Source organism: Eulemur rufifrons, chromosome 29 (assembly GCF_041146395.1).
Source record: "Eulemur rufifrons isolate Redbay chromosome 29, OSU_ERuf_1, whole genome shotgun sequence".
NCBI classification, from domain to species: domain Eukaryota; kingdom Metazoa; phylum Chordata; class Mammalia; order Primates; family Lemuridae; genus Eulemur; species Eulemur rufifrons.
In genome coordinates this window covers 88,513,519-88,538,037 of record NC_091011.1, presented here as the reverse complement: position 1 = coordinate 88,538,037, position 24,519 = coordinate 88,513,519, and the positions used below count along the sequence as shown (strand labels likewise).

At 46.3% G+C, this 24,519-nt stretch overlaps 1 protein-coding gene across 1 annotated transcript in view; it reads left to right on the top strand.

Moving 5' to 3' along the window:
* DENND2A (DENN domain containing 2A) overlaps window positions 1-24,519 on the top strand; it is a 92,519-nt gene that overhangs the window by 51,188 nt on the left and 16,812 nt on the right. The window contains exons 6-14 of the mRNA XM_069462607.1: window positions 2,668-2,868; window positions 7,839-7,932; window positions 8,399-8,449; window positions 9,568-9,755; window positions 13,846-13,955; window positions 14,942-15,011; window positions 16,127-16,204; window positions 18,693-18,833; window positions 20,251-20,399. Of these exons, the coding sequence (XP_069318708.1) occupies window positions 2,668-2,868; window positions 7,839-7,932; window positions 8,399-8,449; window positions 9,568-9,755; window positions 13,846-13,955; window positions 14,942-15,011; window positions 16,127-16,204; window positions 18,693-18,833; window positions 20,251-20,399 (1,082 nt within the window). The remainder of the gene's footprint in view (window positions 1-2,667; window positions 2,869-7,838; window positions 7,933-8,398; window positions 8,450-9,567; window positions 9,756-13,845; window positions 13,956-14,941; window positions 15,012-16,126; window positions 16,205-18,692; window positions 18,834-20,250; window positions 20,400-24,519) is intronic.

Below are 24,519 nucleotides of genomic sequence, written 5' to 3'. Positions count from 1 at the left end.
CACTGTGTGTGTATATGTGTTTGTGTGTATCTGTGTAGACATTAAGAAAAAGATTTTTTATCATATTCTATATGCGATTTTGATGCTTTTTAAATATTTATCTATTTATCATGAGTATTTCCCTATGTCATCAATTTTTTTTTTTTTTTTTTTTTGTGACAGAGTCTCGCTCTGTCACCCTGGCTAGAGTGCAGTGGCGTCAGCCTAGCTCACAGCAACCTCAAAGTCCTGGGCTCTAATGATCGTCCTGCCTCAGCCTCCTGAGTAGCTGGGACTATAGGTGCACTCCACCATGCCCAGCTAATTTTTCTATTTTTAGCAGAGACGGGGGTCTCACTCTTGCTCAGGCTAGTCTTGAACTCCTGAGCTCAAGCGATCCTCCCACCTCAGCCTCCCAGAGTGCTAGGATTGTAAGTGTGAGCCACCTCACCCAGCCTGGAAAAAATGATTTTGATGAACATAGCACAAAATAAGTTACTGATGGATTAATGAATAAAGTATGTTCAAAACAAACCAAGAAAATCCAGAAGAAAATGGAATTAAATATTTGTTAAACCTCTAAAAGGAGATAGATTTTCTAGGCAAAGAAAGAAAAGATCAAATGCATCACAAAGGAAAAGATTAACAGATTTTCATATAAAAAGTTATGTGAAAAATTCCACATAACCAAAATACAAATAAACCACACAGGCAAAGCACACTTGCAGCAAAACTGACCAGTAGCTAATATCTGTTCTGTATAGAGCTCATCCAAAATAATAAGAAAAACATTAGAATCCTAAAAGATAAATAGGCAAGAGTGGGCCAGGCGTGGTGACTCATGCCTGCAGTCCCAGCACTTTGGGTGGCCAAGGCTGGTGGATCGCTTGAGGGCAGGAGTTTCGGGCCAGCTGAGCAACATGGTGAGACCCTATCTCTACAAAATATATTTTTTAATAAATTAGCCAGGCTTGGTGGCATGTGCCTGTAGTCCCAGCTACTATGGAGGCTGAGGCAGGAGGATCACTTGAGCCCAGGAATTTGAGGCTGCAATGAGCTATGATTGCACCACTGCTCTCCAGCCTAGGCAACACAGCAAGACCCCATCTCAAAAAAGAAAGAGAAAGGCAAGAACGTAAATAATATACTGAAGAAAAATGCAGTTAGCACATTAAAGTATGAAAAACATCAATGTTGTAAGAGGAAGAAAGTGAGATAACATGTTGAAGCCTGTTGACTATCAGATACTCTGCTAAGTGCTCTATATACCTTTACCTCATTTAGTTAATTCATTAATTTAAAAAAGAAACTTTGCAACCATGAAGTATCATAAAAATGTGACTCCTGGAAATACTACTAGTAAACACAGAGTCAAAGTGGTTCTTTTACTTTATTTTATTAATATTTCTTATTTTAATGAAAAGTTAATACATTCATACATTTCAAAATTTAAGGAGTACAAAAGATATATGGTGAAGTCTTCCTCTTGCCCCATCCCCCTGTTTCTCTCCTCCAGAGCAACCAATATTAATTAGGTTTTTGTGTGTTCTTCCAGAACTATTCTATGCATATGCCAGCAGAATAGCTCCTTAAAACACACACACACACACACACACACACACACACACACTCTAGCATACTATACCAACTATTCTACACCTTGCTTTTCGTGTTTAATATACTTTTTTTCACAGTTGCATAGTATTCCACTGTATGGATGTATCGTAACTTATTTGACCAGCCTCTACTGATGGACATTTAGTCCATTTCCAGTAGTTTGTGATCAGAAACCATGTCACAATGTGCAATCTACTTTGCACAATATAACTCTACTTGTACAATATAACATTGCACAAATATGATTATATCAGCAGGGTAAATTCCTAGAGGTGGAATTGCTGAGTCAAAGGGTATATGCACTGTAATTTTGTTAGCTACTCCTAGAACTGTGCCAGGTTATATATTTCTACCTACCTCGTAAGAAGACAGTGTGAAGTGACTTTTTCCCCTCACTTTTGTCAATGGATTCAGTTATCAAGTTTTCCTATCTTTGAGTGAAAAATATTTCTTTAACAGACTTTTGATTTTCTTTTCCCTTTTGATGGAAAGAATTTTTTGTATATCTAAGCATCACTGTATTTCCTTATCTATAAACTTTCCATTCTTATCTTTTGCCTATTTTTCTTGTGAGTTGTTAGTCTTTAAATTCTTTCCTGTGTTACGAGTTGTAAATTTTTTTAGCAAGCTTTCTGTTTGCCTTTTGACTTTAAAGAGGCTTGTTTTAGAAGTAAGATACTGAGGCTGAGAAGCCAAACTCCTGGTATAGGAGACACTCAGTGAGCCGGTGGGAAAGTCAAAGCTAGGTCTAGGTCGTATAACTCCTAGCACATGTGTCTTGGATTATCAAAAAGCCTCATCTGTAAAGTCTAGGGATTGAGCTAAGTGACATCCCACTTATCTAAAAAGAGAAACTGGATTAGGTGTACATCCTTTATCGCACAAATTTTCCATAATTGGATGATAAGTGTTTATTGAGCACTTATTAGCATAAACAAACTCCATGTACCCTGGGAACTTGGACCAGCTCTCCTTCTCAATTTCATGGTCTTCATCACTGGCACCACCAGTTGTCTCCCAGTCAGTCCCATCTGTATTTATTTATTCTTCTTTTCTCCCTTCCCCTCACAGCAGTCATTGTCCAAACCTGCTTTTTTCCGGCAAAATTCAGAGAGGAGGAACTTCAAACTGCTGGACACTAGGAAGCTGAGTCGGGATGGAACTGGGTCCCCTTCCAAAATCAGTCCCCCCTCCACTCCCAGCAGCCCTGATGACACGTTCTTTAACCTTGGAGACCCACAGAACGGCAGGAAGAAGAGAAAGATACCCAAGGTAATGCTTGCAACAAGCTTCAAGCTCAAACATGCACTCCCCTTATCTGTGAAGGAAGGCTGCAGAGGAGTCCAGGCGGAGAGCACGTCACTGGGCCCTCTTCCACCTGTGTTGTCACAGGCCAGGTGGACACAGTGAAGCTAGCAGGCTGGAATATCAGGGCCTTTGTCCTAATAATTGCTGTGATCTTGTAGCCCTCCTCTTAGCCATCCCTCTCCAGCCTTGGCTACCCTTCTGATCCCAGACAAGGTTTTCAGTGCCCGTCCTCAAAAGGCCACAGCCCCTCCTTCATAGCCTCAAGAAGCAGAACTCCACCCATCATGCTCTGACCTGAAACTTGATCAACACCCACCACAGAGGCAGGTACCAGTTTGTGCTCTGAAGCAGTTCTTGTCAAAAACACGTCTCCTGGCTCTTTGCAGACCAAAGGTAACACGTGCCCAAGGGCAGGGATATGCTTCCATACCTGTCTCTGTGGATTCAATTTCCTTTTGCTCAGTTCCAGCCCTGCAGTGCTGGTCATTCTTCATTGACCAACTTTGTACTGTAGGGGAGGCAGAATTTCTCCTCTGCCCTCTTAGGGTCTCCAGCTGGGCCTAATTAAACTGATTTAAAACAGATTAACAGGAGAAATGCATATGAATTTTATTTACATGTACATGGGAGCCATCATGAGAAAAATGGAAGATCCAAAGATGTGACTAGGCCTAAGTGCTCATCTACCAGGTTGGACAAAGAGTGGCAGTCATGGAGAAGTAACTAGGAAGATGAGGGTTAGTTTAACAAGGTTTGTACAGATTTCTCTTGGCCTAGACTCCCCATCTCTGGTGATATAAATGTTTCTTCCTTTCTGGTATAGGGAAGAAACTCCCATCTTTTACATGGAAGTTTCATTTCCTGCTTTCAGGAAGAAATGGGAAGTTAGAGCACCCTTCATGTACCAGCTGTTTCTCAAGTGCCTTTAGTTAAAAATAAAGCTTGGTAACCATTGATGTAATGGTTAAGGGCATAGTCTCTAGTTCCAGAATACTTTGGTGCAGATTATGGCCTTGCCACTTACTAGGTTTGTGACCCTGGGTGAGTCATTTAACTTGTCTGTGTCCTGGTTCTCATTTGTAAAGTAGGAATGGCATTACCTGGGTTTCAAGTCAGTGACAAGTACACAAAAATAAGACAACAGCAACAAAATCTTGCTAAAACTGTTAATATAAAGATGAAGTACATAATTCTTCAAAGGAACTTTTAAAATACATGACTGATTATAGTTTGTTAGAAGTCTCATCAATCCTCAGTTTTATCACTTGCTACTTAATATTAACTTAAGTTTACCCCACTCTTGAGTAATATGTTTCTTTCTTTCAAAATGCTCTGAATCTTTTACTTGAAGTCAAAAATCTTTGACTTCCATGTTTTGGAACTTTAAACCAATTGCCATCCCAAACCCCTGCTCTTGTGTTTATCTCTAGCAAGGACTTCATTGTCTACTTACAACCAATCAGTCTATTGGTTTTCTTTAAACTGCGCCTGCTGTGAGAGGCCCTTCTGGCAACAAGGGGGCTTCCCTGATCTCTCCCTGCTTCAGCCCAAAGCAGGATGAATGTCCCAGAGGAGGCGGAAGCAAGAGAGAAGAGGACAGCCCTTCTGTGCTCTAGCCGTCCTGTACCTTCCTTGATGGGGCAACGGGAACAGAGCAGTTCGTGACATAGCCGTGTGGCGTCTTCATGAGTCATGAGGCACTGTGACACCTTTTGTCTTCAGAAGCGCTCTCAGCATTTCACCAGCACGTGTCTCTCTCTCTCTGTCTGTGGATGTCCTGGGAAATCCATTGTTTCATTAGCAGCCACCACAGGCCCTGTTAGATACCAGATGACTCTGTCTGAAACAGACTATCTTTGAGATGAGATCATTTAAAACTTTAAAACAAGTTTCTAAAAGGGCCAATATTTCCTTCAGTACAGAACACTTCTAAAACAAAATTTATCTCCTGTTAAAGTACAACTATATGAAAGCACGTTTAAAGTTTTTCTCTCTGTATAAAAAAAAATTTTAAATAAGAAAGGACTAAGATTTACTGACCAAAGTATATGTAACTTTTGCTTATTCCATAACCTGATTCAAAGTGAGAAAAACGTTCTTTGTTGCATTATTTATGGTGCTCGCTGAGCACTCGTGAAGTGTCTTGTGTGTTGGTTGTTTCTGGATGTATCCTGGTCCTCCCTGCTGGGTTGAGAACTCCTAGGCAGGCTGCCATGCCCCGTACATCCTTTCGGTCCTCACAGCTCCTAACAAAGTCCCTTGCACATACATAGTAGACACTTAGTATTCACTCAGCAAATTCACGGCCAGCAAACACTGGTTGAGCACCTACTCTGCCAGGTGCTGCTCCAGCCCCAACACATACTGTGTCAGCAGGAAATAAAACTGACAAATGTAGAGAGTGAGTGAGTGAGTCAGTCAGTTAAAAAAAGAAAAAAAAAACTGACAAAAGTCCCTGCCCACGTGGAGCTTACATTCTAGCATTCGTTATGTTTGAATAAGTGGAAGGATGTTAACTGTATCATAACTGTCTTTTTCTCATTATTTTTGGATATTTTAGGGGAATATTCTGAGTGGGTTTAAAAATTTCCTCCTTCCCACCCAAAAACTTTTGACTAAGCAACATATTTATTTATATTTTTTAAATTGTGGTGAAGTATACATAACAAAATTTACCATTTTAAAACATATTTAAGTGTACAGTTCAATGGCATTAAGTATGTTCACGGTGTTGTGTAACCATCACCACTATCCATCTTCCTCAGCTTTTCATCTTCCCAAACAGAAACTCTGTACCCAATGAACAGCTCCCCGTCCCCCCGGCCCCTGATAACCACCATTGTGCTGTCTGTCCATGAGTTTTATTACTCTGGTACTGCATGTAAGTGGAATCATACAGTATTTTCCTTTTGGGACTGGCTTATTTCACTTAGCATAGGTTGTAGCCTGTGTCAGAATTTTCTTCCTTTTTAAGGTTGAATGATATTTCATTGTATGTATATGCCACGTTTTGTTTATCCCTTTCCTTTATCTGTGGAGGAACGCTTGGGTTGTTTCTACCTTTTGGCTATTGTGAATAATGCTAGCAACTCATTTATACAATGTCTGCTTCCACAGGAAATGGGTTAGCATTAATATCCCAGTAAAAAGGGTCAGCTCAGGAATTGAGTGCTGAAGGAGATCGCTACGGGGAGACCTTAATAATAAGCTCCCCTTCTCCCAGGTGGGGCCGGGGCTTCAGTGTTCAGGTGCTGGTAAGCCAGTCTAGGGAGCTGATCAAAGGAGGGGAGGAGAGATGAGGATGGGAAACAGCTACTTCCCTGCACGCCAGGGCACCTATTTCCTGGTTTGCCACAACGTATCCCCTCTCCTGTTCTTCCCAATGCATGAAAGAATGCAAAACTTTTCAAGTCAGCTTACAAACATAGCTCCCCTTAAAAATCCCTAGTTTGTCTCAACTATGCAGGGGAAGACTTCCCTTTGTCTCCCAACCAGGTGTAACCCAGGCGGTTGCCACTCTTGAAAGAAACAAGTGATACTGGAAACACTATTGGGAAGTGACCCCAGGGGTTCCATCAAGAGATGATTCTGCCCAGTGTGGTGGCTCATGCCTATAATCCCAGTACTTTGGGAGGGCAAGGCAGGAGGTTTGCGTGAGGCTAGGACTTCTAAACCAGCCTGGGCAATGTAGCAAGACCCCATCTCTACAAAAAATGTTAAAAAATTAGCTGGGTATGATGGTGTGTGCCTGTAGTCCCAGCTACTCAGGAGGCTGAGGCAGGAGGATCACTTGAGCCCATGAGTTTGAGGTTGCTGTGCAGTATGATGACACCACTGCACTCTAGCCAGGGCAACAGAGCAGGACCCTGTCTCAGAACAAATAAAAACAAATAAACAAACAAAAAACATAGCGCTATATAGGTACAGTGTATGAGGTAATACAAATAATTTTGCAAGCCACACAGAAGAATTAATTTTCGAGTTCCTCTATGTGTGGGATTCTGAATCACACATGCTATGAATATGTGTGCTTTGACTGCAAACCCTGGGGGATCCAGCAAAGCAAAATATATAAATCCACACTCACCAGCTTCTCATGAAAGAAGAGGGAAAACAAACACATAGGAAACACCAAACTTTTTTGGTCTTAAGCAAGAAAAACATTTTCCTCTGAAACAAGTCTGCTTTCACGTGCGCAGCGGGGCAGGAGATGCCCTGGAAGACCAGGAGGGGCAGGGAGCGGGGCTCTGGCTGTAGTGGTTGGGGGAGGCCTGGGATGTGTCACACGCCACAGCATCTTTGTGCACTTGTGCAGCACATGTGCGTACCCTGCGAATACATGGAAGGTCCGAGACATGTGGAGTGCGTGTTCCTCTGCAGACAGGGCAGCATGCTCCGTGCGTGGCAAATGCTCCGTGCGTGGCACCAGTCCCTGCGGTCCCCAGCTAGGGCTCGGCAGCTGCTCTGATCCCTGTTCCCAACCCTCTCAGGGCTGTTTCAACATTCTTTGGAACTGTTCCCACGAATGGGGTCCTGTCTGGGAACTTTTTTTTCCGTCTCTTCCTTTTTCTTGTTTTGTTTTGGGAGCAAAAGCTCCTTCCCAAGCTACAGTGACATCGCAGTGTCAGAGGGAAAGCAGCCATCACGTCATGAGCTGATGGAGTCGCCTCCTGCGTGTCTCAGCTGGATGCCTTGGTGTATTTAGACAACGTCCCCCAGGGCAGTGAGGCCAGCAGCCTCCCGTAATTTTCTCGACAGTCACGTTCTTCTGTGGCAGAAAAGAATGATTGAAAGACGCTGTGAGCCAGTGGCAGGTGTCCCCCGATCCCCGTGCCCTGGCCCTCCATCATCCCAGGAGAAAATGGGCAGCCAGGGAAGCCCAGCTGCACGTGGGGTGGGGGCTGCTAACACTGGCTGTTCTCGGTGTCTGGCAGCTGGTGTTGCGGATCAATGCCATTTATGAGGCCCGGAGAGGAAAGAAACGGGTGAAGAGGCTGTCCCAGTCCACAGAGAGCAACTCAGGAAAAGGTAGAACCCTGATGCCGCCATCCCTCCTCCCCCAAGAATCTGAAAAGAGATTCTCCCTAGAATTTGCTTTGTGTTACCTCTGTTTGGCTCACCAAGGAGGAGATCAAGTTGGTGCTTCGTAAATGTCTCTCACTGTCGCAGGACAGTGGAAGAGCAGGAGCTCCACCTGGGACACGTGTCCTCTGCCTCCCTTTCCTTGTCCTCCATCAAACATGACTGGGAGCAGGCCTCCTTGCTTAGCATACATCAGAGGGGACGGGATCATTTGCTGCAGGTACCATCTTAACTAGAGCCAAATCAATTTGGAAATACATCGAGTTGGACAGTCATAATTTGTCCATTACATTGAAATAGACAACAAAACATCCCTTCTGAACTAGAAATTTGGATTTGTGCTACCACATAGAAAGAGTTTCTTGCATTAGAATAACTCACATTTGCAATTTTCTTCCTTGTTTTCGTCTAGTGACAGATGAGAACAGTGAGTCTGACAGTGATACAGAGGAGAAGCTGAAAGGTGAGAAGACCCATTGCTGTGCCGGGCACAGGCAGGTGACTTGGAAGCTACAAAGATGGCCCCTCCTTAGTGTCCTGCCCAAGTTTGCTGGGAAGGCATGGATGTCTGAGAGGATGGTGGGGCCCATGGGGTGCTCAGGGGCAGGTCATGAGCATGACCAGAGTGACACTGTGCAGTCACCAAGCCTCCCACTGAGCTCCAGAGAGCCAGGGTGGCTATAATAACTGCAGCAGCCCCCACTCCCGAGCCTCTCCCCTACCTGAGTGTTTTCCATACTCTGAGGCACGATGCTACATGCCCAGGGCTCCAGACACCAGGGGTTCTTGCCCCACTTCGGTTCAAATTGCTGGGTGATATGAGGAAATCACTTAAGATCCAGGGACTTTAGTTCCTTATCTGTCAGATGAAGTTGTTGAAATAATTGGTCCCTGTGGGTCTAAAATCAGTGATCTAGGTCTAGGCTTTAGTGAGTTTTCCGAGATTTTTCAGACCCCAGGGAGAAGTCAAAGATAGCAAGTCCTGGGTTGCTGAGTGAGGCCACGGGAGCCTGTCTGCTCAGTGACCCTGCCACATTCACCCCTCATACCCAGCTGCTCCCTGGCCCACCTCGAGAATGAAGCACATCAGTGTCCATTGCAGAGTTCATGGCAGGAGAGGAACTGGGCAGAGTCCCTGAGTGAGGCACATGGAATGTCTGCAAAGCTCCCAGCTCCGAAAGCTGCGTGCCCTGGATTCTATCGCATGACACAAACTGAAAGATGAGGGAACTTAGTAAGAGGAGGAGCCAGTGTCCCCACCCCATTGGGCAGATGGAGGCAAGGGCTTCTTGAGCCTCTGCCCAGAGGCCCAACAGCAAGACCGTGGCCAAGCAGAGTCCCCACAGTGCCAGGCTCCTGAACCCTGATGGTCTGCAAGCCTATCAAATGTTGCTCCTCCCAGAAATTTGGCAAGAATCCCAAATAAAGAGTTTTCTACTAATTTGTTAGATGTAGAAACACGTTCTGGGTTTAGAAAGAAGTACTCGAGCTGGGAGTTACGTAACCTGTTGCAGCTCTGTGTGCAATTCCGCGCTGGCCAGTGAGTCACTGCAGGCTCTCGGTCTCTCTCCCTCCCTCCAGCTCACAGCCAACGCCTGGTCAATGTGAAGTCCCGCCTGAAGCAGGCACCTCGGTACCCGTCCCTTGACCGGGAGCTCATCGAGTACCAGGAGAGGCAGCTCTTCGAGTACTTTGTGGTCGTGTCTTTGCACAAGAAGCAGGCCGGGGCTGCCTATGTGCCAGAACTCACCCAGCAGTTCCCACTGAAGGTACAGGGGCCCTGCAGCATTCTAGCCCTAACCTTTCTGGGACTCATGGATTCAGGGAGGCGGGAGAGTCTGAGGAACACCTAGTGTCTAGAACGTTGAAAACAGGTCCTAATTAGGGCATATGAAATGAAACAACCGCTGCTGCTAGAGAGTTTGGGAGGTATCGGGAGGAGAAATTCAGGGATTCAAAGGATGGGCAGGTATCATTTCTTACTTCCTGTGGTCACTGTGCTAACTGCGCCATCCTCTTTGTCCTCCCCACGTCTCCTGATCCTGCCAGTCACACCTCTTCCCAACCTGTCCCAGAAGCCTCTTTCCCTGAGCCACACAGCTCTCCCTGAGTAGCATCTGCGCTGAATGTCTGCTTGTGTGCTGTGTATGTCTGTGCGTGTGCAGGAGGGTCCCGTTATATCGTGGTTCCTGGTTATGTGGATATGTTAAATTATGGCACCTAAAGTAAAATGGCACTTAAAGCCTAAAATGACGTGGCCAATAATATATAAATTATTTTTAGGCTTTGACATCAGTATTAAAGAGTTTCCACCATATTCTAATTCAGTTCAACCAGAATTTATTAAGAATATATTAACAGCCAAGCTATTTTCTGCTTGGCCCCAGGGGATTACAAGGATGAACAAAATCTGTTTCCTGAGATAAGATAAACATAGCAAATAAAAAAAAAAAAAAAGCATGCAGGGACTCATAAGGTAGAATGTGACGACTCCACACAAACCCAGTGCTTCAGAAGAGGGAAGAAAGGCGGGGGCTCATGTCCTGGTCCACTCAGGGCCTCCCTTTGCTGCCACCACCCAAGCATAATCCCAGCATCTACCAAGGCCCAGATCCTGGCTGTCCCCCTGCCTCCCCTTCTTTCCCAGCCAGCCTTCCTTCCATCCTGCCCACTGTGGTCCATCACAACAAAGTCCTGTCCTTGGAGTTTAGGACAACAATCTTTTGGACTGAAGTAAACCATAGGCACTGGCCCTCCAAACTGGCACTCACCTTTCTCTAGCTGCCCCACCTCTAAGGAGTGATCCCTTGAAAACCCCACTGCCATGGATATGCCCAGATGTGGGGGGACTGCCCCACGGATAAGAGAGGCTGATGGCTATGCTCATACTCACTCACAACCCAGGGAGAACCACACAGAGAACCCCAACGCATGGAGGACTGTCGTGTTGTCCTGTTCATTGCCTCTGGGGCCTAGCAGAGTACTGGTCACATGGCAAACGTAATCAGTGTTTCTGGAATTAAGGCATTAGTTCATAAATTAGTTACTATCCAATGTTTATAGTTTCCAGCCTAGAGTCTCCACACCCTTAGACACCCACATTAAAACTTTTTTTAGGTGGAAAATTGCATAGTCAATGTCAAAAAGGAGACTAATCCAGAAATGTATGAGGAAAGAAATCACCTATAATCTCACTACAGAGATCATTACTGTCAACGTTTTGCTTTGTTTTCTTCCAGTCTTTTCTCACAGTATAATTTTCTTACAAAACTGGGATCATACATTGTATGATTTTTGTCTCGTGTTTCATTTACTGTTCTGTAAACCTATCATTATTTATAAAAATAATAAAAATTCTAAAACAACATTTTTCAAGTTACATGATGCTCCAATATGTGGGTATTTCCTAATCTATTTAACCAACCCCCTTCTGTTGGGAATGTATCTTGCTGCCAGTGTTTCTTTATATATTTTTTTCCTTTTTAATGAAATGGTGATCATCCTGGTACATGCATGTTTGCATGTCAGGCTATTTTATATCTTTTCTTCTTTTTAAGAGATAGGGTCTTGCTCTGTAGCCCAGGCTGAGGTGCAGTGATGTGATCATACCTCACTGTTGCCTCAATTCCTGAGCTCAAGTGATCTTCCCATGTTAGCCTCCTGAGTAGCTGGGACTACAGGTGCATGCCACCACACCTGGCTTATTTTATATCTCCTGGCCTTCACTCCCTCTGTCAGAAGGACATTTTCCTCCTCACTCTTCTCCCTTCTCTTTAAACTTTTTCTCGTGGGTTTTATCTCTCACTCCTATACAGTCACCTTAATCAAGGTTTACGGCCCATATCTGCATGCTAATGTTCCATTAAAATGTTTGATATCACACATTTATCTTCATGACAATTCAAGGAGACCAGGCTATTGTCCAGCCATCTGTGATTGGGTTGTATTTATGGGAGATTTCTATGTGCAGCTTCCTGTAACTATGCTCCTGCACATATATGAACCTGTGTGCATATGCACTGATAGCTCACATGTGGTGACAGTGTGTATAGGCAGATGTGCCTACACTCGTGTGTCATACGTGTGATCTGGGGATGGGTACATGCAAGGGTGACTGAGCCGTGTTGAAAAGGGCTGGAACTCGCTTCTCCGCAGTGTCTGCCCTTCAGTCCTGAATGCTCTCTCCCCTGTGGGGAAATGTCGTTGTTCTTCCTTTGGTATTCCTTCTAATTTGTGATCCTTCACCCTGTGGTGATTAATAACCCCTTTCTCTAATTACACCCAGCTAGTATTTGCTTCTCTGCAAGGCTACCCATGAGTAGTCAATAATTATTACTTTGGGAACAGTCTGAGCTAGTGAATTATCAGTTCAAAGACTGTTTGTAGACCAGTTGTCATGGATGGAAGAGAGAACTGTAATATAGAAAAGAAAGAGTGACTATTCTGAAGAAGAACAACTAAGCCAGGCGTAGTGGTTTATACCTGTAATCCCAGCATTTTGGGAGGCTGAGGTAGGATTATTGATTGAGGCCAGGAGTTCCAGACCAGCCTAGGCAACATAGCAAAACCTAGTTTCTACCAAAAAAAAAGAAAAAAGAAAAATTAGATAGGTGTGGTTGCATACGCTTATACTCCCAGCTATTCTGGAGACTGAGGCAGGAGGATCACTTGAGCCCAGGAGTTTGAAGTTGCAATGAACTATGATCACACCACTGGACTGCAGTCTGGGCAAGAGAGACCCTGTCTCTTTAGAATAAATAAATAAATAAAAGCACAGATTTCTGTTCATACACAAAATAAGTGAACTTATGACTTTAAATACAACCTCTAAATCAGACTTTATTAATTCATCCTGTTCTTTAACAAGATAATATTCATCTAGTTTATGATAAGTCAGATACCATCCAGGGTGACATATAATAAGAGAAAGAGAAAGGCCAAGTGCAGTGGCTCACGCCTGTAATCCTAGCACTCTGGGAGGCTGAGGCAGGAGGATCACTTGAGCTCAAGAGTTCAAGACCAGCCTGAGCGAGAATGAGACCCTGTTTCTACTAAAAATAGAAAAAATTAGCCAGGCGTGGTGGCGCACCTGTAGTTCCAGCTCCTGGAGAGGCTGAGGCAGGAGGATCCCTTGAGCCCAGGAGTTTGAGGTTGCTGTGAGCTAGGCTGACACCACGGCACTCTAGCCCCGGCAACAGAGCAAGACTCTGTTACCAAAAAAAAAAAAAGAGAGAGAGAGAGAAAAAAAAAGATTAAGATCATTTTTCTTTCTAGCTGTAACACTGGACAAATCACTTAACATTTCAGAGCTTATTTCCTTATCTCTCAAATAAAAATGTCGGACTAGCTGGTGTCTTGCTTCCTTCTAGTTTCAACACTCAATGACTCTCTGAAATTAGTTGAATTTCACAGAATGATATAATCTTGCTGTATGTATTCATGAAGAATGTTATGACATTCTCTGCCTGGATTGAGAAGAGGCAGCTTTGCCTGGGCCTGGAGATTGGAAGACCTGATTAGAGGCTCTGCCTTCCAGATTTGGGAGCCTCCCATTTGGAAGGGATTGGAAGGGCAGTGTTTCCTTATTGATTACGATACTTATATTCCAGAATGCTAAGCACAGAGGACCTTTCTCTAAAGCATACTATTTTTTTCTCCTAACTTTTCCCATAAGACTATAGTCGGAAGTGCCCTGAGGGAAAAGGCCCCAGCAGACTGAGCTGCAAACCTTCCCAAGGGAGGAGGGTGAGGTGGCAATCACAGCTACAGAAAGGTGGGAGATGTGATCCTTGCCATCATCTGCTTCATTCTCCCATGCCAGAGTTTATTCTCGAACCTTCTCTCACTTTCTCCCTGCAGTTGGAAAGGTCTTTCAAGTTCCTGAGAGAGGCTGAGGACCAACTAAAGGCTATTCCCCAGTTCTGTTTTCCTGATGCCAAGGATTGGACTCCTGTCCAGCAGTTTACCAGGTATGAGCTGGCATCTCCCCTTCCCACCCACAAAGACTACTGTGAGACTTGGGGATGGGGTCAGACACGGCAGATGCCGTGAGTCAGGCCTGCTGTTAAGCAGTCCTAATGGGCCCTGGCCTAGAGGTTTCCCCCCGTGGTGTTTTAAAACTTCCCTGAAGATGTGAATCACCTTGATAAGCATGCATATTTCTCAGGCCCCCCACTCAGTCTGGGGATGTGTTTGTTTCATGAGCCTCCATGAAGGTAATTCTTAGCCTGAGCAAAGTCAGGAAAACATTGCTCCTGAAACTTCCCTTTAGTAGCCTATCTAGCTGCTACTCGGATTAGGATACATTTACTTTTCTGCTTCAGCCGACGTTGTTAGATACCAGTGTTTTTATTATCAGATGTTTCAGCATTTGAGCAAACTCAGTAGGCTGTGTATCCCATGTGTGTGAGGGACAGTGTGCCCTGAAGTTGGCCCGGCAGTCTTTAAGGACCATTCAAGCCTCAAAGTTACTCTGGACAGACTGCCCCAAGAGAGCTGCACCAGACACAGTTCCAAGAGCGACACAGAACTGTCCCACTCTTCAGCTGCACCCTCACAGAGTCACATCCCCGTATCAGCAGGTGCCACCTCACGCTTATGCTCACTGAGGGCAGCACCCCAGCCCTCTTCCACCTCTTCAGCCTCAAGAGTACGTGACAGTTGTGTTTTGTACAATGGGATGGCTTGGGCGATAGAAGTATGTGAGAGCTCAGGGTGAAAAAAGAGCACCTCGTTTCCTCTCAGGACACAGTGACATTTTAGGTCTCTGCCTCCCTGACATTTACTCTTAAGCTACAGGTGACCAGCGTCGCCTCTCAGCACAGAGGTGGACAAGCGGGACAGCCCTTGGGACAGCCTCCTCTGGCATGTCCGTGGTTGCTCACTACACCTCACTGCACGAGTGGTGATGTGGCTTTTGTTTTGCCTCGTAATGCCTTTTTGTTTTCCCAACCAGTGAAACATTCTCATTTGTCTTAACTGGAGAAGACGGGAGCAGAAGGTTCGGTTACTGCCGAAGACTGCTGGTGAGTACATCCTGCTTGCCAGCGGCAAGAGCCCGAACACAGCCAGGTCAGCCTTCCTAGTCCTTTGTGAGTGAGATTCCACCATGTGCCACAGGAGAAGGAACAGGAGGAGTGGCAGGTTAATCAATGTAGTTAGAAATATGGAGAAAGATTTGGGGGCTTACCCGAGTCTTACTGGTAGGTGGGAATAATGTCTGTTTCTGTCAAAAAATATACATTTTCTCCATTGTTTTTCCTGCCAAATTTTATTAAAGAAAGGAAGGACCTTTCTTTCCTTAAGCCAAAGATTCTTTCTAATAAAACATGCTAAACAGACCCCTACCACTTAGAGAAAACATCCAGAATGGTTGCTAAGGAGAGAAGACTCGAATAATTCAAGAATGTCCCTTTCAAAGCTGTCTCCTTTAAAAGTCAGAAACTTATTCCAATGAAATGATCATACTAAAACATTTTAGAACTTGTCATCTTGAGGCCCATTCTTTTAGTGCATCTTTTTCCACTGAGAGTATAGTTGAGTCTCAGAAATAAATTGAAAAACTTTAGAGTCCAGTATAATGCATGACACATAGTAGGTATTCAGGAAATATTTGCTGAATTAATTAATAAATAAAAAGCATGGATAATTAAAAAAGTTAAATGGGTTAGTATTTGTTGATAAAATTAGAGTTAAAATAATGAGACCGATTTTCCTTTTGGTTTGAAAATCAGCTTAAAACTCAGCTTTCAAAAAGATCTTCAGAAATGATTTCATATTTTGCAATTATCATTGTAATAAACATACAGTCTCAAAGTAACTCCTTGGAAGGAACTACAGTGATTTGGGGAAACAAGTTAAGCCTCATTCCTTTATAGTTCTGTAGGCCAAATTGAGCAACTACTGTGTGCACAACGCCCTTGATTTAGGCCCCTCGGGAGAATAAAAATTGATATACCACGTGACCTGCAGTGCCTCCCAACTATAAAAGGAATTATTGATGACTACTTCCCTCCTCAAGTTTTCAAAAGCTACAATATGTGGAAACATCTGGCACATGACAGACTCTCAAAAACATTTGGGTTCTTTCCTTCCCTAAGGTTGTAACACTCATAGTTTCCTTGTGTTTCTCTCCAAAAAGCCTGGAGGCAAAGGGAAGCGTCTTCCTGAAGTTTACTGCATTGTGAGCCGCCTGGGATGCTTCAGCCTCTTCTCAAAGGTGAGAACTTGTGCCGGGCGCGGTGGCTCACGCCTGTAATCCTAGCACTCTGGGAGGCCGAGGTGGGCGGATCGTTTGAGCTCAGGAGTTCGAGACCAGCCTGAGCAAGAGCGAGACCCCATCTCTACTAAAAATAGAAAGAAATTATACGGACAGCTAAAAATATATATAGAAAAAAAATTAGCCGGGCATGGTGGCGCATGCCTGTAGTCCCAGCTACTCGGGAGGCTGAGACAGGAGGATCGCTTGAGCTCAGGAGTTTGAGGTTGCTGTGAGCTAGGCTAACGCCATGGCACTCACTCTAGCCTGGGCAATAGAGTGAGACTCTGTCTCAAAAAAAAAAAAAAAAAAAAGAAAGATTCAAAGGTGAGAACTTGGACCTCAGAGAAAGGAGGAAGGGAAGGAAAAGAGGGCCCCAAAAGGACCCAGGGAATATCTCCAATCTCCCAGGACTTGTAGAGTCTTATTCTCTACCTATTTTTGTTTGTTTGTTTGTTTTAGAGATGAGGTCTCGTTCCATAGGCCAGGCTGGAGTGCAGTGGCAGGATCCTAGCCCACTGCAGTCTCCAATTCCTGGGCTCAAGCGATCCTCCCGCCTCAGCCTCCTGAGTAGCTGGACTACAGTCACATGCCACCACGCCTGGCTTCTACCTGTCTTCCTTCCCATTTCTTTACTCTCCTCACCTCTTCCTCTGTTCTCTCATCATTGGTTCAGGAAATAAGCGCCGATGAAGGCTGGGCCCAGAAAGTGAGTGTGAGGGGGATATGGGTGCAGATCATTGTAGTTGAGGGAGGGAGGGTGGGGTGGAGGATCCTCTCACAACATTCCAGGTGTTTCACTTTCCTTCTTCTAAACATTGTCTTTTGTCATACAAGCTTTTGCTGGAAAAAAGCCACTATGATGGATGGATGGATGGATGTATATCTGTGTGTATATATGGTGTGTGTGTACATCTGTTGTGTGTGTGAAATGTATTATTTTAATACTGCTCTGAGTTTATCAAAATATGAATATAATTGGATCCTCTTTTCTGGAAAATGAGCCAGTATGTCAAGATGTACAAATTGCCATCCACCCCAGCATTCTGGATTGGTGCATATCCAGAATCATATCCTATATGATGCTGATCTCAAAAGTAGGTTTCATCCAATGTTCATTTCTTGTATTTATCAGATCTGAGTAGTCCATAAATTTATTTTAAATCCTTCTACAGTATATATTTCAGTCTGGTCTTTCTCGTGGAGAACTGACGTCCCCATACCTACTGTCCGTGGATGCACTTCCTTTCTTTTTTTCTCCATACAAATGAACAGTCACTATAATTTGTTTATTTATTGTTATTTTTTTATTTTTTATTTTAGCATATTATGGGGGTACAACTGTTTAGGTTAAATGTATTGCTTTTGCTCTGCCCGAGTCAGAGCTTCAAGTGTGTCCATCCCCCAGACGGTGCACACCGCACCCATTAGATGTGAATATTCCTATCCCCTCTTCCCCCCTCCTGCCTGCACGGCACCCGATGAATGTTATTACTAAATGTACACATAAGTGTTGATCAGTTAGTACCAATTTGATGGTGAGTTCATGTGGTGCTTATTTTTGCATTGTTGTGATACTTCACTTAGTAGAATGGGTTCCAGCTCTATCTAGCATAATACAAGAGGTGCTAGATCACCATTGTTTTTTGTGGCTGAGCAGAACTCTATGGTATACATATACCACATTTTAGTAATCCATTCATTTATTGATGGGCACTTGGGTTGTTTCCACATCTTTGCAGTTGTGAATTATGCTGCTATAAACATTCTAGTGCAGATGTCTTTTTTTCCTTTGGGTAATTGCCCGGTAATGGGATTGCCGGATTGGATGCACTTCCCTAAAGCATTTCTAAACAAAAATCTACATTCCTACCTGCAGCGTATGAGAGTTCCAGGGTCTTCATTTCCTTGCCAACACTTGTTATTTTGTCTTTTTATTAGAGTCATTGTAAGGGGTGTGAAGTGGTGTCTTGAAGTTTTGATTTGCATTTTCCTGAGGGCTACCCTCCCCTACTCCAGTGAAATTTTAATTCCACAGATAAACATATATCTGTGTAGGTACCATAGCCCATTAGAGGACTGCAAACCATGATAATATCTAGGTCTTTTCACCCCTTTGGGGCAATATTGCTCCCATTGAGAATGCATGTCTTAGCCCAGTAAGTCACAGGGCCAAAGTCAAAGTCAAAGATCTGAGGAACTATACTTCACCCTTTCGTGGAAGGAACTGCAAAGTCACATGGCAAAAGGAGTGGACACACAAAGAGGAGGAGAATTGAGGCCAATAATGCATAAGGCCAGAGAGCCTGTAATGTAAGTTTTGGCCTGAGGAGGACTGCAGGGCTTCCTGTAATTCCTGCATCACTGGCAGGCCCACTTCATCTAGAACTGAGCTGTGCCTCGGTGCCCTGACTTCAGAATAGCTGAGCTGCCTTTCTGACCCTTGCAGATCTTGGATGAGGTTGAAAAAAGACGAGGCATCTCTCCTGCCCTGGTGCAGCCCCTCATGAGGAGTGTCATGGAAGCCCCCTTCCCAGCCCTGGGCAAAACCATCCTTGTCAAGAACTTCTTGCCAGGTTCAGGAACTGAGGTAAGCTGCCAGATTCCTTCTTTCTCCTCAGGAGGGATGGCCCAGACAGCCAAGTCCCAGGGCGGGGGCTGGCTTTCAGTGCTGTGGAATTCAGTGGTGGCCTCTCACCGCTCATCGGCTGTCCCAGATCACTCATCCTAAGTTCCACCCTCAGCCCAGTGCAGCCAGCCCAGGCTTCTGCCCCAGGGAGCAGGCCCAGACACTGTGCTGCGGCAGTGCAGGTGTTTCCTTGCATGACACTGGCTTCGGGTTAGGGACATGCACTGAACATCCTTAACTTCTCTTAGTAGCCCATTGCCATTTATAGATTTTACTTGAACCTATTTACATTTTGGTCTGTATCACCTCTACAACTTTATAATGTAAAACAGATTCTTCTCAGGGAAGACGAGCTCAGGTACTGCTTTTTATTCATCTTAGACTTTGAAGCATGTCCCTTCCTTGGCTGGGTTGGGGTTCAATGAAGGAGTTTGTTTTTATCCTTCCTTCTCCCTTTACGTGGCTCAGTGGACATCAAAGACGGATCCCACTCAGCCCTGAGTCCCTAGTTCTAGAGGCCCTCCGAAAACGAGGGCTGCTCTGGAGACGAAGGAGGGATGAGGATGAGTCTGGGACACTCTGGAACAACACAGTTTCCCAGCACGGAGAGCAACAGCCTCCCTGTTGCCAAGGAACCGAAAGCTTTGCTATACCAGATGCAGATGGCTTGGCCAGCGGAGGTAGCTGGGAGGTTAACTGTGAGGAAGCCCCCTGTGGGGACAGCATGGTGCAGCTGCTGCGCTGAGGTTGAATTTAGCCTCTGCTCGCTGTGAAGGAGGCAGCTATTTAAAGAGAAAAAACGTGCACATGAGTACCAATGTGAGAGGAATTCAGGAACATTTCGACAAGTACAGAGTAAGAAGGTATACACACGGAGCATCAAAGCTGTAAAGACACAGTACCAGACAGCGGCTGGAGTGGGGGTGGGGTTCATTAAGAAACGCCTTCCCTACGGGGCGAGTCTCAGAAGTGCTGCTCAGAGCTGCTGGCCATTCTGCACAAGCCTGTGATTTCGCTTCAGCAGGTAATAGTCCCTCATGAGACGCAGATGCTTCCACTGGGACTTTAAGGGACAGGACAGTTTTCAACCATCATAGAACTCTTCATGGGGGGCCAGATATGCTGTTGCCAGGTAGAGCCTCCTGGCCATTCTGGGCCACTGTTCCTGCCATCCTCTCTCCTCACCTCCATCGGAACTGTCCTCAGTGTGTTAGCTGACTGTGAGATGCTTGCTTCCCTTCCCCAGTCTCCTGGGATCTTTCTTTTCCCCAATCCCTTGTGTTTTCCTTTTTTCCTTCCTTTTTCCCCTGCCAGCGGGTCACCCCGACTGAGGATCTCAGAGCCCCAGTCCCTCACGGCTGCTCCTGTTCCCTGGCAGGTGATTGAACTGTGCCGCCCACTGGACTCCCGGCTGGAACACGTGGACTTTGAGTCTCTCTTCTCCTCTCTCAGCGTCCGCCACCTGGTCTGTGTTTTTGCGTCCCTGCTTCTGGAAAGGAGGGTCATCTTCATTGCAGACAAGCTCAGGTACCAGCCTTGGCTACTTTTGCTGAAGTGTTTACGCGACAGTCAGTCTTGGACTCTAGGGGCTGTAGAGCAGGTGATTGCCGGGATTGAAGATTGGCTCCTGTGGGAGCGGCTAGACGGGGTTGGTGAGGCTGCTCTGCCGCACACTAGTTCTCTGGGACTTGGCCTGCTTTCCACGCACTCTGCTGTGTGCCAGGCACGCCACTGTGTGGCAGGGAAACAGATTAAAGATGCAGACCTGTCCTCAAAAGTTCTCCGTGCAGTGGGAGAACAGAGAAGTAAGCAGACTGTACAGGACCGTGTTGCAAAGGCAGGGGGAGGCAGTAAGTTCTGGAAACTGAAGGAAGATGAGTTCTGAGTGCCAAGACTCAGAGGGAGAGGTAAGCACATTCCAGGCCGCAGGAGCCGCCTCTGCAGCGGTAAGGTGATGAAGGCTGAGCATGTCACCTTCAGAAACTGCAAAGCAGTTCACACGGCTAGAGCAGAGAGAGGAAGATGGGGGCCGGGGGGCCGGGGCTAAGCCGGCAGAAGAGACAGAGGCCAGTTCAGGGAAGGCTGCATGGTCGTTCTCAAAAGCACAGGCTCGTCCTAAAGGCACCCCTTCCCTCACTGTGAAAGTAAATCCCACCTTATCGCACACACATGCTCACTGCCCAGTAGGATGCCACCCACGTCCCAGTGAACACGTTCAGCGACTTGCAAAGGCCACATCACAAATCAAAGAAGATCATGGAAGGAAATGCAGTTAGGGATTTGGTTAATTGTGAACTTCTAAAAAAAGAAGAATTCCTTGCATTTTCATCATTTCAAAATACCGAATCAGAGCCTTTTTCGCTTTGGAACTGAGGGCACAGAAGCGTGAGGGCGGCTGCAGCTCCAGGGAGGGCTGAGATGTGGGGCCAGCCAACCGGGAGAAGCCGATGAGGCCACCTGAGAAGTTCATCTGGAAAGATGCAATGCCAAAAACAAAAAAACTGAAACACTGTGGTTTGGAGAGGAAATATGACTGAACTATGGAAAACAAAAGGAAGAAGAAAAAAAGGGATAGAAGAATGGAAAGGACACAATGTATCAACATGGGATTCACCAGGAGGCGTGGTGGGAAGTAGCCATCCAGCCCTCTCCTCCTGCCACCCCCCTGCGCAGCTGGTCACCTTTATGATGCTCCTCTTTGGACGGCAGCCATTTGGCCTTTCCCAGCCTGCTCCCACCCTAGTTTTTAGTTAGCTATTCACTTTTAAATGTCGTGGTTATTGTACTCCCTGTGCACTTTTGTCAGCTCAGGAAGCAGGCCCTGTCTTTAAGCTGCAGCTGGTGCTAGGCACTGGGCAGCTCTCCAAGCTCCCCGGGCACTGGGGAATTCAGACAGGGAGTTCTCAAGGTTGGGGCCCTGGAAGCTCAGGATGAGTAATAACCGTTCAGGGACCAGGATCAGATTTCATCAGCAGTATAGTCTCTGTCTTTATCCTCTGGAACCCCTGCTCCCTCTCTCCCCTAGTAGTAGAATTCTCAGGCTTGGATTTGGGGGAGGGGGGAGCAATGGATTTAAGAAAGGCCTAGACTAGCAGTGGAAGTAAAGAAGGAAACCGAGGGACCACCAGGAGTGGAGGTGGGGACAAACAGTCCCTGGGGAGCTTGCGTCTGGGATGAAGACGTTAGACTGGGGTGGGCCCGGCCTGAGAGCCGGGGAGGGGAATAGTGCCCCAACCCCCCCAGGCTTCCTCCAGGGAGAACAGAAAGTATCAGTGATTTTTCTGGTCAAAGAACTCTGAATAAAAAGATGGGAACAGAAGAGGGGAGTGAGCCTTGTCAAAGACAAACACATCCCTGAGGGGCAGCGCAGGCAGGGAGACACCTGGAGATGCTCACTACTAAGCTCTCTAGGGGAGGACTTGGCCGCCTCTGCCCTTTCCCCTGGACAGATTTCCGGGTTGACAGGTTGGATGCTGGGCCAGTCCCTCCTGCAGAGCTGCTGTCATGAGAGACAAAGAAAGAATGAGTGGGTCCCAGCAGCCGGGCATGGCCCCTGCCCCGTCCCCTGGGCCTGGCCGGTTCCCAGCCCCACTCTCTGCCCTGCTTTGGGGGCCCCTTGAAGGAGGAGAGAAGTCACAGGCACGGTCTGACAGGAGGGATTTTGGAATGTCTGTCCTCACCCCACCTTCCATGGTGCCTGGCATTCTGCCCTTAGAGATTTAATTTAGTCTTTTCAAACAGCGCACGCCGGGAGAGGGTCAGACGCCAGCTGTGGCTGCGGGCACATGGTGCCCACCAGGGGTTTGCTCTTGCATCAGCTGCCAGATGTCAGGCACTGTGGAGATGGGATTGTCATAGGGGTGGAGGAGACAGCTGGAACATTGATAATTTAATTTTGGTGGCCTCCTCGGAGCCAGGGCCAGAGCCAGGCGATGGTGCTGTCATTGTGTGTGTGCATGTGTGTGTGTGTGTGTGTGTGTGTGAGAGAGAGAGAGAGAGAGAGAGAGAGAAATACCTTTAATTGAGGTTTCAGACCCTTGATAGCTTTCAGACGTGCACTCCCTGTCTCATCACACAGGGAGGTTTCCTAGAGTAGGGAGGACTCCTGAACATCCTCAGCCATTGGCCCGGGGTCTCCTTATTTCTGAGACACAGGGGTGGTCTGAGCTCAGACCCCTTATGGCTCTGACTTTCTGGGGTTCGGGTCTTGTTTTCCCTGAAGGCAGCCCTCACTTTTCCTGTTACAAATGGCTCGGCATGCTCTCGGTCCTGCCCGATGAATTTGCTTTCCATCCTGCACTAGTTCCATGCAGACCTGAAGAGATGGAAAAATAAATGCATGAAGTCCCAAAGAATTCTCAGACAGGAAGAGACGAAAACAAAGAGTGAGCAAACCTGGTGAGAAGAACAGCAGTGATGAACGTGGAGCTCTCGGGCTCCACCCGAGAGTCTGACCCATGTCATTTCGTGCTCCATGCTCCGTAGCCCTGTCAGATAGCGGCTGTTATCAGGAAACTAAACGGCACGCAGAGCTCCAGTCACTTTGCTCAAGGAAGCAGGGAGTAGGAGAGCTGCTTGACTCGGAAAAGAGGGCGGAGATGAGCCGGGCCCTGGCGTCTGGGGCCCTGTCTGCAGAGCGGTATAAGGAGAGTCTCTAGAACAGGCCCTAGGGAACCCCTCTGTGCTTGACAGTCAGGTCACAGCTGTCACTGAGAAGTCTGCTTTTCTCTTCACGGGCCCCCTTCCCTCCCTTACAGCCTTGGGCCTCCCAGCAGGGGTCCCAGTGAGGTAGGGGGGACTGGGTGACCCCTAAAGTCTCTCCCAGCTCAGAAATTCCCTGACTCCATGGGCCAGAGTGCTCCAGGCTCCTGGGACTGTGCTCCATGAAATTCCCTGAAATTCCTGACTGCATGGTTCAGGTGGAGGGATCTGTATCCACCTTCATTTGTCTGATTTATGAGAAAGCAACTGTAGGAAATTGAAGGGTTCCTTGGCCAGGCCATGAACAACAAGAGGTTAGGGACTGGCTGGGCGCGGTAGCTCACGCCTGTAATCCTAGCACTCTGGGAGGCTGAGGCGGGAGGATCGCTCAAGGTCAGGAGTTTGAGACCAGCCTGAGCAAGAGCGAGACCCCTGTCTCTACTAAAAAATAGAAAGAAATTAGGCCGGGCGCGGTGGCTCACGCCTGTAATCCTAGCACTCTGGGAGGCCGAGGTGGGCGGATCGTTTGAGCTCAGGAGTTCGAGACCAGCCTGAGCAAGAGCGAGACCCCATCTCTACTAAAAATAGAAAGAAATTATATGGACAGCTAAAAATATATATAGAAAAAAAATTAGCCGGGCATGGTGGTGCATGCCTGTAGTCCCAGCTACTCGGGAGGCTGAGACAGGAGGATCGCTTGAGCCCAGGAGTTTGAGGTTGCTGTGAGCTAGGCTGACGCCACGGCACTCACTCTAGCCTGGGCAACAGAGTGAGACTCTGTCTCAAAAAAAAAAAAAAAAAAAAAAATAGAAAGAAATTAGTCGAACAACTAAAAATATATAGAAAAAATTAGCCGGGCATGGTGGCACATGCCTGTGGTCCCAGCTACTCGGAGGCTGAGGCAGGAGGATCACTTAAGCCCAAGAATTTGAGGTTGCTGTGAGCT